Raw genomic sequence first — 16346 nt, forward strand, 5'->3', positions numbered from 1 at the left:
ACTAAGGTGCCAGCCACATACACCAGAGCTGGCGGGTTTGAATCCAGCCTGGGCCTGCCAAACAATGACAACTACAACCAAAAAATAGCTGGGTATTGTGGCGGGCGCCTGTAGTCCCAGCAACTTGGAGGCTGAGGCAAGAGAATCACTTAAGCCTAGGTGTTTGAGGTTGCTGTGAGCTGTGACATCACAGCACTCTACCCAGGGCTATAACTTGAGGCTCTGTCTCAAATAAATAAATAAAAAATAATCAGACCTGAAGGGGACTCAGAGTTCTAACTCCCCCATCTGAGGTCCCGAGAAGTGCAGTAACCCTCCCAAAATTGTATAGCAAGTCAAGGACAGGGAGTCTACTGGGGATCAGAGTGGTCACTGTCTGAAATGGAAGGCCCTTGCTCGGTCTTATTTTCACAACAGCCCTAAGGTGATAGGAGCTTGAAGTCTGGGGCTTCCCTCCACTCCTCCTGAAAGTGCACACTTGTCTTGACCTAGATACCTGGCTAGAGGCTGCCTTAGACTGTGGTAGATGGGCAGAAGGTCAAGAGTGGTACTAGGGTGTTGCCAGAGTCCTTCTTGATGTGTACTTGGGTGGCCTTTTTCCCTGGAAGAGGAGGTAGGACTGGTGCGAGGAAGGGCGGCAGCTATTTTGGTTGCCATATGTTTCCGTGTGTGTTGGAGCAAGACCTGACGAGTGGGAATCCCAGCATCACATGGTGGTTGAATGTATCCCAGACTTTGGGTTCTACACAGTACCCCCCAAACCACTGGCAAATCCTTCCATCCCTGAGATATGGTCTCATCCTCTCTCTGGATTCAGAAAAGGAATGGTGATACAATGTCTTTTGGTCACAGTTGCTGTGTCCCAGTTCAGCCCACAAACTCTGCCAAAGGAGTGGAGGACTCCCCTGATGTCTTTTGGCCTAAGACGTACTGAGAACATAGATGAAGTCGTAGGATACTGCTGAGCCTCATATAGCATCCGTCCGTTTGGGAGGTTTACTGAGCACATACAACATCTGTGACATGGAAGATGTGGTGCTGAACAGGGCAGACAGGGAGGCTGGGCCCTGGTGACCTGCAGGTCTGGATATCTCCTTCCTGCCTGATGCATTTCTCCCTCCCACAGGGACATAAGGGCTATCCTGGACCGGCAGGGCACCCTGGAGAACAGGTGAGGGCCTCAGCCTCAGCCCGGGGGCACTCGCTCCCTCTAGCCCCTCCCTGTCTCTGGCCTCCTACCCGATCCTGCTCTCTGAGCAAACCCAGAGCCAGGCTGTTCTGCCTCCCATCCTGCTGGGGCCCCTAGCCCAACCCAGCCCACCTCTCCCCCACCTACATTTGCCTGAGAGAGCCAGAGTCCACACCGGCCGGTGCTGGCACGAGCCACTCGGCTCAGTTTGGAGCCATGAATAGCTGGCCTGTTCCGGGTGATGTTAGGGGATATTATACATGCCGCCATGGGGTTTGCAGGAATTTTGGCTGCCCTGGCCCAAGTCAAACAGCAGCTCTGCCAGCATGGGAGAGCTAGCCAGGCCTCCTCAGTGATTTCTTATTCCTGGGCTGCAAGCAGAGGGATTTTTGTCCCTTTGAGCTGGTCTGACCGGTTCCACAGAGAGGTGGGCTTAGGGGCCCAGCAGGCCCTGGCGTCCCCTTCCTCCTGTTCCATCTCACATTCCTCCCTGGTCTTTGTTCATTGTCAGCCCCAGTCCCCCACTGCCCTGGAACCCAGAGCTGGGCAGGGTCTCTCCTTTCCTTATCGTCCTCTCTGTTCCTTTGCAGGGGCAGCTGGGACCTGAGGGCAGCCCAGGGGCCAAAGGTTACCCTGGCAGGCAGGTGCAGTATATGGCTTCTGGAAGCTCTGTGGCCATGGCCATGGTGGTGTGGAGATGGCCATGGTTGCCCCCAGATGGAGGGAGGTGGTGGGCTGGGGGCCAAGAAGATGCACCTATCATGTGAGCGCTAAGGAAAGGGCTGTTGGGACCTGGGCTGAGGAAGCCTCTTTTTACAGGCAGAGGGACAAGTCTGCTCGAGTCCCTTGTAAGACCCTAGTAAGAGGGGTCCTTCCTGGTTCAGGGGGGCTGGGCCCCAGAGGCTCCTCCCATTCTGTCTCCCCTCACCAGAACCCTCAGGCTGTGCGGGCTCAGGTTGAAGACTGCTGATCCAATCCCACCCGCCTCCTACAAAGGGAACAGCTGAGGCCCAAAGAGATAGGAGTCACTGCAGGATTGGCAGCAGCTGGAGCATCTCCATATGTCCTTGCCCTTGTGTCTTTTGTGTTTCAGGGGTTACCTGGACCAGTAGGAGATTCCGGCCCCAAAGGCAGCCGGGTAAGTGGTCTTTGGCCAGAGACACACAGGTAGGGCCTAGGTGGGCATCTTCTGCCCCTCCAATGGGCTTGATGAGAGGTCAGGGCTGTCAGACCACCACCCAGGCCCTCCCACCTGAGTGTTCCCTGGAGATCAGGGGGGCAGTTGGGGGGCCAGGTGATGGGCCCTTGAGCCTTGAGCCAAGTAAGCTGGCTTGGTTCCCGTGGTAGGGCAGTCTGGTCAGAAAAGGCTCTTCCATGCAGTCTGGCTGCAGACAGGCATTTGCTTGCTGTGTCCCTAACTCCTCCTTAGCCATTAGGGAACCAAAGCCTGGGCCACTGGAATTGCCAGTCACTGGAATCTTCAGAGGCCTCTTCCTCCTCCCAGCTAGGGGCTGTTGGGGGCTATCCTTTTTGGAGGACAGCACTGATAGACAAATATTGCCCAGGTCTGGAGACTGGTGGAGTTCCTGATCTCCCCTTCCGTTAGGTCCCCCCCAGAGGAAACCCTGAATCGCTATCAGCTTCTGTTTGCATATATTTACAAAGGGAATGATGCCCACCCCTGCCTCTAGCTTGGTTATAGGGCTGCCAGGGATTTGACAGCAAGTGCCACTGGGGGCTCCCATGTAGGCCATGGGGAGGCAGAGGAGGTTCAGGGTGAACTGAATGGGAATAAATGGAGTTGAAAAGACTAGTAGCTGATCTGGTGGAATCTTTTCTTCTACATACAAAGAAACTAGGTTCATGGAGGGGTCTGGGCCACTCCAGCTCACACTGCACACCCCAAGGTGGAACTGGGATGAGGACCCACATGTTCTTAGGCCTTGGGCTTACTGCCTCTCTGGGAACACTCAGCAACTAGGTCACATAGTCCTTGGTCAGAGCAGGTTGCGTGTGACATTGTCTACTCAAGCTATATCCTGGCAGGAGGGCAAGGTCAGAATGGCTGCAGTTTGGGTCCTGATCCCTACAGGAGACTGGTGGCTGTTAGAAGAGTGTTAGGAGGTGGGTAGGTGAGTTCTCCAGGAGGTTATTGTGACAAGTGGGCTCTGAGCAGGCTCCTGTCCTAGGATCCGGGCCCTCCTTCCTTTATACAGCTGCTCCCATGAGCTGTAGCCCCATAAGGGCCTGCTAAGCCCAGGGAGAGAGGGGGGTCTTCTTGGCCTGACCACAGGGCTCAGTCTGCTAGGACAGGCAGATCTGGGGCTGCTTGATTTGCTGTGTTGGTAGAATCTTGAAGCCACACACAGGGAGAGGACTGGTCTGGCCCCAGCACTGTTGTCTCCTTTGGGTCACAGGGCCTGGGCAGCCTGGGTGAGCCAGGTGCTGCCCTTCAATCCTGCCACTGCCAGCCTCATGTTTATGAAGCAGGCAAAGCGTAGGCTGTGGCTTTGAGACCTACTCTGCCATTAACCAGCTGTGGGACCTTGCACAAGTCACTGGGCCTCTCTGAGCCCATTTTCTCACCTGTGAATCAGGGATAGAAGCTGTCCTTAGAAGGGTCAGTAAATGTCCCTCTTTAACATCATGGATATTGAGCACACTGGATGCCAATGAGGTGGCTCAGTGGCCTCCTGGCCTTTCAGTAGGAGAGGGGTGACTGTGAGCCTCCAGAGGTTGCTTGTCTGTGGGAGGCAGTATAGCAGAGTGGTTAGGAGGCTGACAATGTGCATTCAAAAGCCAATTCTGTCACACTCCAGCTATGTGACTCTGGGCAAGTCATTTCACCTTTCTGCACCTAAAAGTTCTCACTCATAGCTGACCAATAACATCTTCTTCCTCTGGTGTGATGAGGATGCTGTAAATGTTTTAGTGCCTGCAAAGCTCTGAGACCGGGCCTGGCCCTCAGTCTGTGCCTAAAAGCCATTAGCTTTCGTTATTGTTAAATCACACCACAAACATCTAGAGCAGGGGTCCTCAAACTTTTTAAACAGGGGGCCAGTTCACTGTTCCCCAGACCATTGGAGGGCTGGACTGTGGGCCCCGGGATGAGTCAGCTGCTAGGCAGGACAGGCAGTGGCGGCAAAAACACCCGGCGTGCCGGATAAATGTCCTAGGCGGCCTGTAGTTTGAGGACGCCTGATCTAGAGAGTGCAGATAGTGAGAGAAGCCCTGGGCTACATCTCTGCCCTTGAGAAGTTTCCAGGCTAGTGAGGACAGGAGGCATGCATGCAAATAATGAAGTGATAAGGGAGAAAGTGGAGAAGGTGGTAGGTGCAACTGACTCAGGTGGCTGGGGCATCAGGGATGCTTGCCGAGGACAGGGCATCAGAGCCGGGCTTTCAAGGACTTGGCCGTGCAGTCACAAGGGGTGAGAAGAACATGCCTGGTGAGGAGACAGGCCTGGAGGCAGAAACTCATAGGGATTCGAGGGGGAGCCCCAGCATGTTTGAGAGCCTGGTCTCTGGAGAGATGTGCCTTGAGAGGGAAGACCCTGCCCTACCACTGACTAGCTGTGTTGCTTTAACTCTCGAGCCTCAGTTTCATTTGTCTGTTCAGTGAGGAGTGTGATGGCCAATCCGTGGGCCCTCATGAGGGTTTATTGCAGTAGCACATGCATGCCTGGTCTGACATCAGCATGCTGGGCTGGCACCTGCATTAATGCCAGCACTTAGGTGGATGTGAGCTCCATGTCTGGAGGACTTTCAGATGGCCTAGGAGATGCTGTTGCAGGGGCCATAGCCACCCACAAGCATCCCTGTGGGTGGGCAGGACTTGGTGACCCTCTGGCACCTAACCCAGCCAAGAGCTTCCTTCCACAGGTCCTGGAGCCCCTGGCGCGGGGTGGGCTTCCCCCCCCAGCGAGAGCCCGCGCCCTTCCCTGGCGTGAGGGTATGTGCCTTTGGACTACATCGTGGAAGCCAGCACCATGCAGTCCATGGGCATATACACTTGCCTCAAGGCCTATGTCATCGAGGAGCCACTGGAGTCACCACTGCCACCAGCGAGGAAGAGGAACCAGGGTGTGGGATGGCAGTAGTGGGTGGGCTGGGATGGGTTGGGTTGGACACACACCCCACTCAACCTCTCTGACCCCCTTCTGCTTTTTCCTAGGGCTACATTGGACTCCCAGGGCTCTTTGGCCTGCCGGGCTCTGATGGAGAGCGAGTAAGTGTGCCACTTTGGTTACTCACCTCCAACCACCCCACAGCCCGTGCAAAGCAGAACTTGCCAGGTGCCAGCCTAGGGAAGTCACAGAATTCCTCCTAGAGGAGGTGCCCTTGAGCTGAGTAGGAATCTGCTAAAGGGTCAAGTTGAGGCAGACCCATTCCAGGCATAGGGAATAGCACATGCATAGTCAGGGATGTGTGATGACTTGGCAAGTTTAATAGTCCACATAGTCAGAGTGCTGAATGAGAGGGCTAGAGTATTGGGGATTGAGGCTGCAAAGGGGCCCTGGGGTAAAGTTATGTGGTACCGAGGCAGGAAGGTCAGGAAAGGGACTTTATTCTGAGGGCGAGGGGAGCCTTCATCGTCTAGATCCTGGGTCTGCAAACTTTGGCTCATGGACCCAATCCAGCCAACTGTTTTTGTAAATACAGTTTTGTGGGACATAGCCATGCTTGTGTGGTTACTGGTCATCTGTGGCTGTTTTTTCATTATAGTGGTAGATTGAGTAGTTGGGACAGAGACCTATGGCCTGCAGAGCCAAAAATATTCACTCTCTGCCCCTTTGTAGAAACCACCTGCTGACCTGTGTCCTATACATATCAGTCCCTTTTCTGGGTTGGAGACAGGAGGAGCAGGTGTCCAGTGTGCCAGCAATCCAAAAACAAGGGGGTGCACTGTACCTAGGTGGAGACAGTGGAACCAGGACTGGTTGTAGGGGGCAGGGTTCCCTGCTGGCTTGGGCACTGAGGTCCATGAAGACACAAGGACACCTGGGAGACAGCTCTCTGGGGAAGCTGGTGGTTTGGGGGGAAAGTGGGTGCTAGGGTTTCCTAAGATGCCCTGTCCTTCTAGACCAAGTATCTATATCAGGGAAGCCCAGGGGTAGGGGCAGAAGCTCTCATACCCCCTAGAACAGCCTTGGTGTCTGCTAGAAGCCCCAGGCTGGAGGCCTCAGGACCTTCTTCCCTGTCCCCTCCCAACCTGAGCCCATGTGTAGGAACTCAGTTGGTAACCTTTTCCATAAGCTGAGTATAGGCCAGGTGTGGTACTCTGGGAGGCTGAGGTGGGTGGACCACCTCAGTTCAGGGGTTTGAGACCAACCTGAGCAAGAGTGAGACCCTATCTCTCTAAAATTGGGAAAACTAGTCTAGCAGGTGCCTATAGTCCCAATTACCGGGGAGGCTGAGGCAAGAGGTTCACTTAAGCCCTAGAGTTTGAGGTTGCTGTGAGATACGACATCACAGCAGTATACCAAGGCAATGGTGAGACTTTTTTTCATTAAAAAAAAAAATAAGCTGAGTACAGGAAATCTTAGGATTCTTAGGAAAACAGGAGACTGAGCACTTAGGAAGCATCTGCTGAATACAGGAACATAGGGTGCTTTCTTCTCTTCAGGCACTTCCCAAGGCTGCCATCCCTCTGTCGCATGTGTAACTGGTGCCACTGTGGGTGGAGCATAGATCTCAGGGCCTGTGTGACTTTTTGCCATGGTGGCTTTGAGGTTGGTTTGGGGCAAGCCTGGCTGTCCCTTCTGGTCTTCTACCCTGACCTTTTCCCTCTCTCTCCCCTGCAGGGCCTGCCTGGTGTTCCTGGCAAGAGGGGCAAGATGGGTATGCCGGTAAAGATTTTCCGTGTCTATTATGCAGACTCTAGGGGGACCGCCTCTCCATGGCCACGCTGCCCTGGCCACCTACTGCCTGGCACTTTCTGCTTCTCTCTGCTTGGCCATGACTCTGCTTTTGAGTGTGGGGGCCGGCATACAGGGCTGTCTGGGCCACAAGTCCTGCTGGAATGCTGGATGGCTGCAGCCTGGCTGGGGCTGGGACTTCCTTGGGCTCTGGGCCTCCCTAGGATGGCTCCTCTCTCCCTGGGGTGATAGTGGCTCTTGGCTCAGCAGTTCTGTGTCTGGGAGGCTTCTCTCTAGAGCATTTGTGTCCATGGGCCTGGGGGACACCAGCCAGGCCAGGGGACTCTGCTGTCATCTCCCATGTAAACTCAGTCTCCATGTCATCTGGGTGTTACTCGGCTCTGTCTACTCTCACTTCTGCATACACTGGGCCAGAGGACAGTGGGGTACGTGGGCAGGTCCACATTGGGCATGACCCCTAGAGGGGCTAGTGGTGACTGCCAGCCCTTCAGCTTTGTCTATGAGATTCTCCATCGTGGTAGGACACTGTAGCCGTTGTTATTCCTATTTGTAGTTTTCTGGGTGGCTCTTTGTGTTGTGTGACTGAACCACTGGGTCTGGTTTCCTGTAGTTTAAGCTGCAGAGTGAGGCTTAGATTATCTCTTTCTGGCCCTATTCCATCACCCAGGCCACCTCCAGAGCCACTGTTGGGAATTTAGTCAGACTCCATTCTGGGAGCTTTGCCGAGGGCCAGGCATTGCCGTGTAATAGATGAGGGGATTGAGGCTCAGAAGGGGAAGGACTGGGCCAAGGACATGTGGCTGCTGAGAGTCAGAGCCAGGTTAGGAAGCAATGAGGGCTTTCCTCTGGCCTCAGAGTGTAGCTGATGAGAGTGGGGATTCTGTGGTCTCCTGGGCATGGAAGGGGCAAGATACTTGAAGCCCTGGGTTCATCATGGCTTCTCCTCTAACCTGACACAACGAAGAATGTCAGCAGAGCCGCCATGCTTTAGATTACCCCTTCCATCTCCTCTGCATCCGCTGACCTCTCCTCCCAGGAGCTAAAGGTCACTTGCTTCATGGCAATTGTAGTCTGGGGTACTGGGGACCCCAACCCTGTCTGTGTGTGAAGTAAGGCCACTCATTCATTTCTTATTCAACCAAGGTTTACTAAGCACCCACTGTATGCCAAGAGCTAGGGATAATGCTGTAGGCAAAATAGACAGAAAACTCTGTTGGACCTCATCTGGTATGTCTCCCGGCACCAAGGAATTCAACTTATTCTCTTGACACTTCCTCTTAATAAATGCCTTGAAATCATCTGGCCCAAAACTTGGACAAGGAGGTGAAACCATTCATGGAAGGAGACCCCTGCCCACCAGGCAGATCAAGGGCTTGGGAGGACTGGTGACAGAGGGATGGCCCTGAAGACCACTCAGGGGTACGGCAGACTTGGAGGCCAAGCCCAGGCAGAGGCAAAGCCATCAGCTGATACGAAGTCCAGTTACATACATGTTAAATTGTATCTGATGCAGACCTTGCCAATTTGTTGGCCATGGTGGCTAGACCAGAGTCAAGAGTGTTTTCATGGCTCTCAAGAGTATTATGTGGGCAGAGAGCTGTTTGTCTGAAGAGATATGTCATGGAGTTTAAGGGTGAGGACACTCAATAAACGGGATAAATAACGAGAAAAGAGTATTGCTGTGACCCTAAGTCCTTTTTAAGAGAAAGGAAGTGCCATTTTTTAAGGTCCTTTATGTGCTTGATATTGGAACCACATGTGATTCTCTTCATGAACTTTAAGGCAAAATTGATTATCCCTGTTTTCCAGATGAAAAAACTGAGGCTTAGATGGTCAAAGCCATTTGTCCAGAGACCCGCCAAAGCCTCACCAGACTTGAAAGCCAATAACTGACAACTCCTCTCTGCCCCCTTGCTCCTTGACTTTAACTTCCTAAGATTCAGCGCTGATCTCCAGGATGGGGGTATTCCCCGGCACTGGGGTGTCAGATGTGGGTGGGAGGGAACGCCCTCTTCAGGCAAACAGCCCTATGCCCACGTAGTCCCCTTGAGAGCCAAGAAAATGCCTTGACTCTGGTCAAACTGCCACAGCCAGCAAATCAGCCAGGTCTGTATCGGATCCAAATTAATAGGCATGTAACAGGACTTCATATTGGCTGAGTCCCAACAGCTTTGTCTCTGCCTCAGCTGCGTCCTCAGGGCCATCCTTCTGTTGCCCATGTTCCCAACCCATTGATCTGCCTGATGGAGTGGAAGGGCTCCTTCCATAAATGGTTTTTCCTCCTGGTCTAAGTTTTGGGCCGGGCAATTTCTAGGCACTCTTATTGAGAAGAGGAAGTGTCAGGAGAAAGCTGAATTCCTTCCTGCCAGATTGCAGCTGGCCTCATTTCTGGCAGGGCTGGTGATGATTTTGCTGTAGTCGATCTTTCCCCAGCAGGCAAAACCTCAGGCCCGTGCATGTGGCCTTCTCAATATCTGATTTGGAAGGAGGGTGTGAGTCTTTGCTCAGGGGAGCCAAGGAAGAGACAGAATTGCAAAAACCTTTGTGATGGACTGGCCCAACCTCTTTGTCAGACAGATAAGCAGACAGCCCAGGGAGTGCAAGTAACTTGCCCAGCAGACTCAGGACTTGAACCCAGGACCCTTACATGCTAGTTCAGGATGCCTTCTGCATAGCTCCCTTTTCTCTCTGCTCACATCTTCAGCCTCCAAAGGAAAGTTTAGTCTACAGCTGTCATCCCTCCTCACATGCCCTGCTGGAGAGAGAATGTGTTGTAGCTTTCTGAGGAGGGGTCCTGTTATAAGATGTTACCAACTTGGCTGGAGCTGATTGGGTTCCTCTTGGCCTGGGTCCCTCCTAGCTTGTTCAGGGCATGGCACAGTGTCACGTATAGTAGGAGGTCGAGCCATGCCTCCCAGTCAACAGCCTGTCACGGGGGCTAGGAAGACATTGACGTGAATCCTCTTGCTCAAGCCTACTGCAATGCCTGGCAAGGTTGGCCAACATGCTCAGCTTTGCACGCGGCCCCGGGCCAGGCCTGTGAAATTGGTTTCATGAAGTGAGTCAGGGGGAAGACCCTGAAGCTTATAGCTGGAAGGGCCTGGCGGTGGCTCCAGCTCCCTTGGTCTATGGCTCAGAGATGACTGGGACTTGCCCAAGGCCACAAAGCTTTCTGGGGAGGGACAGGGCTTCTAATATGGTGCATTTTGTCTTCAAGCTCATGGTTCTTTCCGGTTCTCAGATTCTGGGAATCAAGGAGCCAAATGACAGAGAACTCATATTTCCAAGGGGAGGGGGGAACCTGAGACCAGAACAGATTAAAGTTCTTAGCTATGCTGTGTGCTATGTGGTCTCCAGGCTCTCCAGTGTGAGCCAGAGCTGTGATGGGGCTGTTGTTGGTGCCTCTGGAATCCTGGTGAAAGCTCTTCCTACCTGCCTCCTCCTTGTTCTATGAAGTGATTTTTCTTAGACGGATTCCTAGTGAAGTTCAGAAGGGCAGATTAAAAACACATTCAGCATCATGAGAGAAGGGTACTGGGAGACCTCAAAGGTGCCTTCCATGTTAGTACACTCGGAATACACACATCTAGAAAAGAATATGGGCTGCTTCAAGTACAGTAGGAAGGATGCAAGTTAGACTTGTGCAGGAGCATCCAGACTTTGGAGAATTTATACCTTGTGAAGAGTTCTCCAAGATCCTTCTCCAGGTTCTTCCTAGAGATTATTAAATATTCCCACTGTTGGTGCAAACCCTAACTAGCACTGATGACATATTAGAGTTGCCCAGAGGCTGGATTATAAGCATCTCACCCCTTCTTCAGCCTAGCCCTACCAGTGAGTGGGGCAGGGCTGAGTGTTTTGCAGGCCAGGGAGCTGGGCCTTGGAGGCATTCCCAAGATTCTGATTCCAGATGCTCTTTGCTTCCCTGCTTCTACATCCACCTTCTGGAGCAGACAGTTGAGATCGATACTTCCTGGAGGCTGGGGAGTTGATGAGAGCGCCTTTGGGGGTCTCCCCAGCCATTGGCTTCCTGCTTTGTGACAAGGACTATTCCTCTCCTTACCTCTATTCTTCTAAGTCATTGTAGCCAAGAGAGAATGTGGAGTCTCACCCCTGAGCCTTGTTCTTTCTCTTCCCGTGCCTTGTTCTGTCTAAAGTACGAGGCGTTCAGAGGGGCCTGACCTAGGGAAGCAGAGAACCACATGACTGGGGCCTCGGCAAGGAGCCGAGCTCATTCCTTGGGCCTCGGGCCAGCCTCCTGCAGCCAGGAGTTGGGCATGTGGAGGAAGGTCCCTGCTGCTGGCTGGGCAAACCATGTGGTCACCTTACACAAGCAGGCATGGCCAGACAGAGGGAAGCAGACAGGGTAGAAGCAGGTGGCCGCACATCCAGCTTGGCAGCCACCTCTCTGAGATCCAGAGGGGCCAGGCCTCAGGGACCCTGGGGTGATTGCTGGAAGTGACTCTGCTGTTGGCAGTGGAGGGATGAGGCAAGCCAGTGGGGTGATGGGGCCTTGGGCGTGTTCTGGGCTGCAGCCCCACCCTCAGCATAATAAGGTGCTGGATATCAAGAACATCTAAGGTCTTTCCCTCTTAGACCATCTGCAGTTGTTCCTATCAAAGATTTATTGTGGTGCTTTTAAAGCTCTATCTTTTTCCCAAACTGTTGGACTCTTAATTATAAACTCTAGATTCCTAGAGGTCATCTGCTTGATCCCTCCGTAGGAAGGGAGACTGAAGCTGGAGAGAAGGGGCGGATACTCAAGGCCACCAGCATACCAAAGCAGAACCAGTCCTCAGCCCCAGCAGTGACATTCCTTTTTGCACACTAGCTCAGGGCTCTGAACCCTTTGAGAACACACAGGCCTGCAGTGGTTGGTTGTGTTCATGTGGTGTCTAGTCATAGCTCAGAGAACAGGTCCTAGAGTCAGACTACCTGGGTTGAAATCTCCCCTCTGCTACCCTAGAGCTGTGTGACTTTGGACACATTCCCTAACTTCTCTAGATCTCCCTTTCCTCACCTCTCAAATGGGGCCAATAATAGGACCTATCTCCTGGGGGCATGGGGGGGTCACAGTTGGAGTCTGCTGTTGCTGCCATTGTCCTATCCTACCACATCGCCCACTGGCTGTATGCGGCTGTATTTTGTCTATAGAAGTGACTGGCTTTGGGATTTCGACTCAAAATTCTGATGATAGTCTCTCCCTGGTTGGTACCTAAGAGAGGTGCCCTCACATGGCTGCGGCATCTCAGCTCATCCTCACAGTACTCCCCACTGAACAGCAGAGAAAGCTGAGGCTTGCAGAGGCCCATGGGTGGTGCAGCCAGGACTGGCGTGGGGCAGGTGTGCCTGAGACTGTGCCTGAGAGGAGTCCTTGAGCTGGCCTGAAGCAGCCTCTGAACGTGGGTTTGAGACCCGCCTGATGACTGCTGGATGGAAACGTATTGGGCATTTCAGCCAGGATGAGTATTGGGGTAGGGGGTCCTGTCAAAGGATCTATCTTGCCCCTAGCTGGGTGGCACTCCTGTGGTTATGGGAAGAATCTCTGTCTTCCCAGGCTTTGCCTAAGTGTTGGGCCAAACTGAAAAGGCCCTTATAGATCATATGCCCCAACCTCACAGTCAAGTGAGGGCCTGCCCAAGGTCACACAACTAGCCAAGAGGAGAGCTGGGCTAGATGCTGGACTTGGAGAACAGAGCAGGGACTTCTTGAGCCTTGCCCCTAGTAGGCCATGTGGGGCTGGCCAGGTTCCCTGCTGGACAGCATTCCTTGGTCCCCTGAAAGGTCGCCCTCCTCTCCTGCTAGGTCTCTCTATCCCAGCCTCTAAAGGCCAGAGGGGGGAGCTCAGTGCCTTCCAAAGGCACCCCTGGCCACACCCTGCCTGGCTTATATCTGCTGTCCCAGGAGGTGAGACGGCTCTGCCTTGTAGCATGCTCAAGAGGGGCTGGATTGGGGTGAGACAGGAATCTGATAGGGGAACCGCTAAGGATGTGGGGAGAGGAAGCTTAGGGAGGGGCAGATGTGGCCCTGTGCGTATGTGTACATGCACAGGTGCACACAGGATACAGCTACACCCCTCTGCCACCTTCTGCAACCACTTAGACACACATCTGAGCAGCTTCCACATGTCAGGCTTTGCCCATGCACGACTCATATGAATATGACAGAGTCTAGAGAGGTGGGACCTAGGCTCAGCTTTGCCACAAACTTGTTTTATAGTTATATAGAGGCCAAGTGACATTTCCTCTCTGAGCCTCAATTTCCCCATCTGTTAAGTGAGACAAATCATCTTTCCCCCCCGGGTAGATATCAAAAGTAAATGATGTTTTGCATGTAAAGTATCCAGTGTAGTCAGAATCTTATTATTGTGTCCTGAATGTAGTCACACATTTTGTGGGGTGAATGTCAACCTAAGAGGGCTTCCTGGCAGAGGAGGGGTTTGAAGGGAGCAGGACTGCTGGGTGAGCCACAGCTAAAGGCCTGGCCATAGACACTTTTCACAGGTTCTTTGCTCATCCAGTAGAGGCTCTGGTTTGGGTTTTATTTTTAAGTTTGGTCTTTTTGGTTTAATCTACTCACTGGATTTCCCTAGTATTAGAAACCAAAAATATGATGATCCTCCATGAGGAATCTTTACTGTTTGAACAGCTCAGGCATTCTTGGTCAGGAAAACATGTGCTTTGTTTTTTATTAAATGTCCCTGGAAAAACATTGATTTGAATTCAAGGAGGGAAGGAGAGTACAGGTTCCCCCAACCCCAAGCTTGAGGACTTTCTTTTCCTTTTGAAGTAGGAGTGGAGTTCCCCCCCGGCCCCGGAGGCAGCCCCGCAGCTGCTGTTTTTCCAGCTGCCTGTCTCCCCAGAGTGCAGAGTGGCCTCCAGAGTGGGGTCAAGGAGGGGGCGAGAGGGCCAGACCTGCCGGGGCTGGGCGGCTCTGCCTCTCTCCGAGTGGCTGAAACTCACCTACAGAAGCTGTGCTGACGTTCACTGGAGGCGTAAACTTACAGGACCTTGTGAGCCCTTGTGGGACCTCGCAGGACCTTGCCACTTACCCTTTCGCAGCCTCATTTCCTTTACCTGTAAAATGGGGATCACAATTCCACAGGGTAGCTTTTGGAGAACATGTCATAATCAGAGAAGGTCTGAGCTGGTAAATACTACAGAGGCCATCCCTTCTTTGACCAGTGGGGAAACTGAGGTCCGCAGGAGAAAAGGATGCTCTTAAAACTGGCCTAGATGCCAGCTTCTTGACCCCTAGTTTGTATCCCTCCCACTCTATCAGGACTGGGTCCCAGGCTGGGAGGCGGGGTAGGTGGTGCTTTCATGCTGAGAAACTAGGTACTATTTTCTTTTCAGAGGCTCTGAGTCAAAAAAAAAAAGTGGGCTCTCTGGCAGTTTTTTATGTGCAGGTGTTTGTTGATGGTAGGAGGTGACCACACTGTCAACCCCGAGCCAAGGAGTGATACTGCTTGGACGTTGTCCTCCCATTCCCACTGGGGATCTGGATCAAAGCTTACCCTAAAACTGTCAGCACTAACCTACAGATGTTTGTTCTCTTTCATGCCCTCAAGGGGTTTCCCGGAGTCTTTGGGGAAAGAGGACCTCCAGGACTGGATGGAAACCCTGTAAGTATTTCAAGTGCTTGGGAACAAGACAGAGACTCGGTAACTGTGACTTAGTGGCTACGGCACCAGCTACATACACTGGAGCTAGCAGAGTCAAACCCGGCCCAGGCCTGCTAAACAACAGTGACAACTACAACAAAAAAATAGCTGTGCATTGTGGCAGGTACTTATAGTGCCAGCTACTTAGGAGGCTGAGGCAAGAGAATCGCTTAAGCCCAAGAGTTTGAGGTTGCTGTGAGCTGTGACGCTACGGCACTCGACCGAGGGCGGGATAGTGAGTCTCTGTCTCAAAAAAAAAAAAAAAACAGATTCAGAGTCCAAACTTGAGGGTCAGACAGACCTGGGGTGAATTCCAGCTCTGTGACCTCCTAGTAGGGTGTTCTTGAACACGCTGCATGACTCCAGGCCCCTGTCTACTACGCTTGTCCTGTGACCTCCCCAAGAAAGTCCCCAGTCCCCAGTCCCCAGTCCACTGAGTGAGTCCCTGGGCACTAAGCCCTAGCCTGGTACCCCATCCTCAGGACTTCAGAAGGTTCACAGGTCACCCCCACTGGAGAGGCCCTGCCTGCCACCATCTTACAAAGCATCAGAAATGTTTATGGTCTGGCAGAGGTCTGGGAAGGCAAATGGTTTGCAGGCCCTGTTTGGAGAGAGGAGCTGAGTTCCAGAAGAGTCTTCACTACAGGCATGTTTATAGCATTTGTAAATAATCTGAGGCCCAGGCTCTGTCCCATCAAGGAGCCAGGTCAGCCTGCCCTGGGAGCTGAGTCTGTCCCAGGGTGAGAGAAGGTATTCATTCTTGGCCTGGGGGTGCAGAGCATGTCGAGAGTTCTTTAGAAATACCTGCCATGGTCCCCCACCTCTCCTTGGAAGTTTCTGCCTGAGTGTCTGTACCAGCTATGCCGTCTGCAGAGGTGGCTGCTGAATCCACAATCAGCCCTCTGCAGAGGTGGTTGCTGACCTGATTTTGTGTCAGTTCAATTCCACAAATGCTCCCTGAACCTGACCTAGCCTAGCCAGGCCCCCTGGGAGATTAAAACTTCGACCTCAGAGCCAGTCAGACAGGCCTGTGTTTGAATCCTGCTGCACCACTCATCAGACATATGAGCTTGGACAAATCTGTTCACCTCTCTGAATCTCAGTTTCTTACGTCTAAATCAGGAGGATCAGGATGCCAACTTCAGGAGGCTATAAACACTAACCTACTGATATTTGTTAAAAGGAAAGGAGGGCAGGCAAGGCGTCAGCCCACTACACGGATTCCATAGATGAAACTGCAAAATATTAGGCAATAAGGGGCACAGTCCCTGCCCTTGAATTCCCGGGCCAAGGTCCCAGGCTGTTGCACAAGACACAGTGAGATGGGTGTGATCAAAGAGGTCCTGGGTGCCCTGGAGGAGGGCACAGGGAAGGCACCTGGAAAATCAGGATGAGGAAACAGGTGGGGGGACATCCCAGGAGAGGAAGGAGTGCCTACAGAGGAGCAGGGAGATCAGACCCTCTCCATCAATATGTCACTTATAGGATTAACTGCCACAATATATAGTGTCATTCTGGAATTTTCCAGGGGAGGTCCAGGGATGTCTGAGTGACCCCGGATGAGTCACTACCCCTCACTATGCTCTGGTGTCCTCATTTAAAGCTGAGGCTCCTGT

At 52.8% G+C, this 16346-nt stretch overlaps 1 protein-coding gene across 1 annotated transcript in view; it reads left to right on the forward strand.

The window, feature by feature from the left end:
* COL27A1 (collagen type XXVII alpha 1 chain) overlaps positions 1-16346 on the forward strand; it is a 135597-nt gene that overhangs the window by 43136 nt on the left and 76115 nt on the right. The window contains exons 8-13 of the mRNA XM_003785239.2: positions 1127-1171; positions 1780-1833; positions 2283-2327; positions 5363-5416; positions 6993-7037; positions 14638-14691. Of these exons, the coding sequence (XP_003785287.1) occupies positions 1127-1171; positions 1780-1833; positions 2283-2327; positions 5363-5416; positions 6993-7037; positions 14638-14691 (297 nt within the window). The remainder of the gene's footprint in view (positions 1-1126; positions 1172-1779; positions 1834-2282; positions 2328-5362; positions 5417-6992; positions 7038-14637; positions 14692-16346) is intronic.

The sequence above is a fragment of the Otolemur garnettii genome, unplaced genomic scaffold (assembly GCF_000181295.1).
Source record: "Otolemur garnettii isolate 467f Iridium unplaced genomic scaffold, OtoGar3 scaffold00014, whole genome shotgun sequence".
Classification (NCBI taxonomy): domain Eukaryota; kingdom Metazoa; phylum Chordata; class Mammalia; order Primates; family Galagidae; genus Otolemur; species Otolemur garnettii.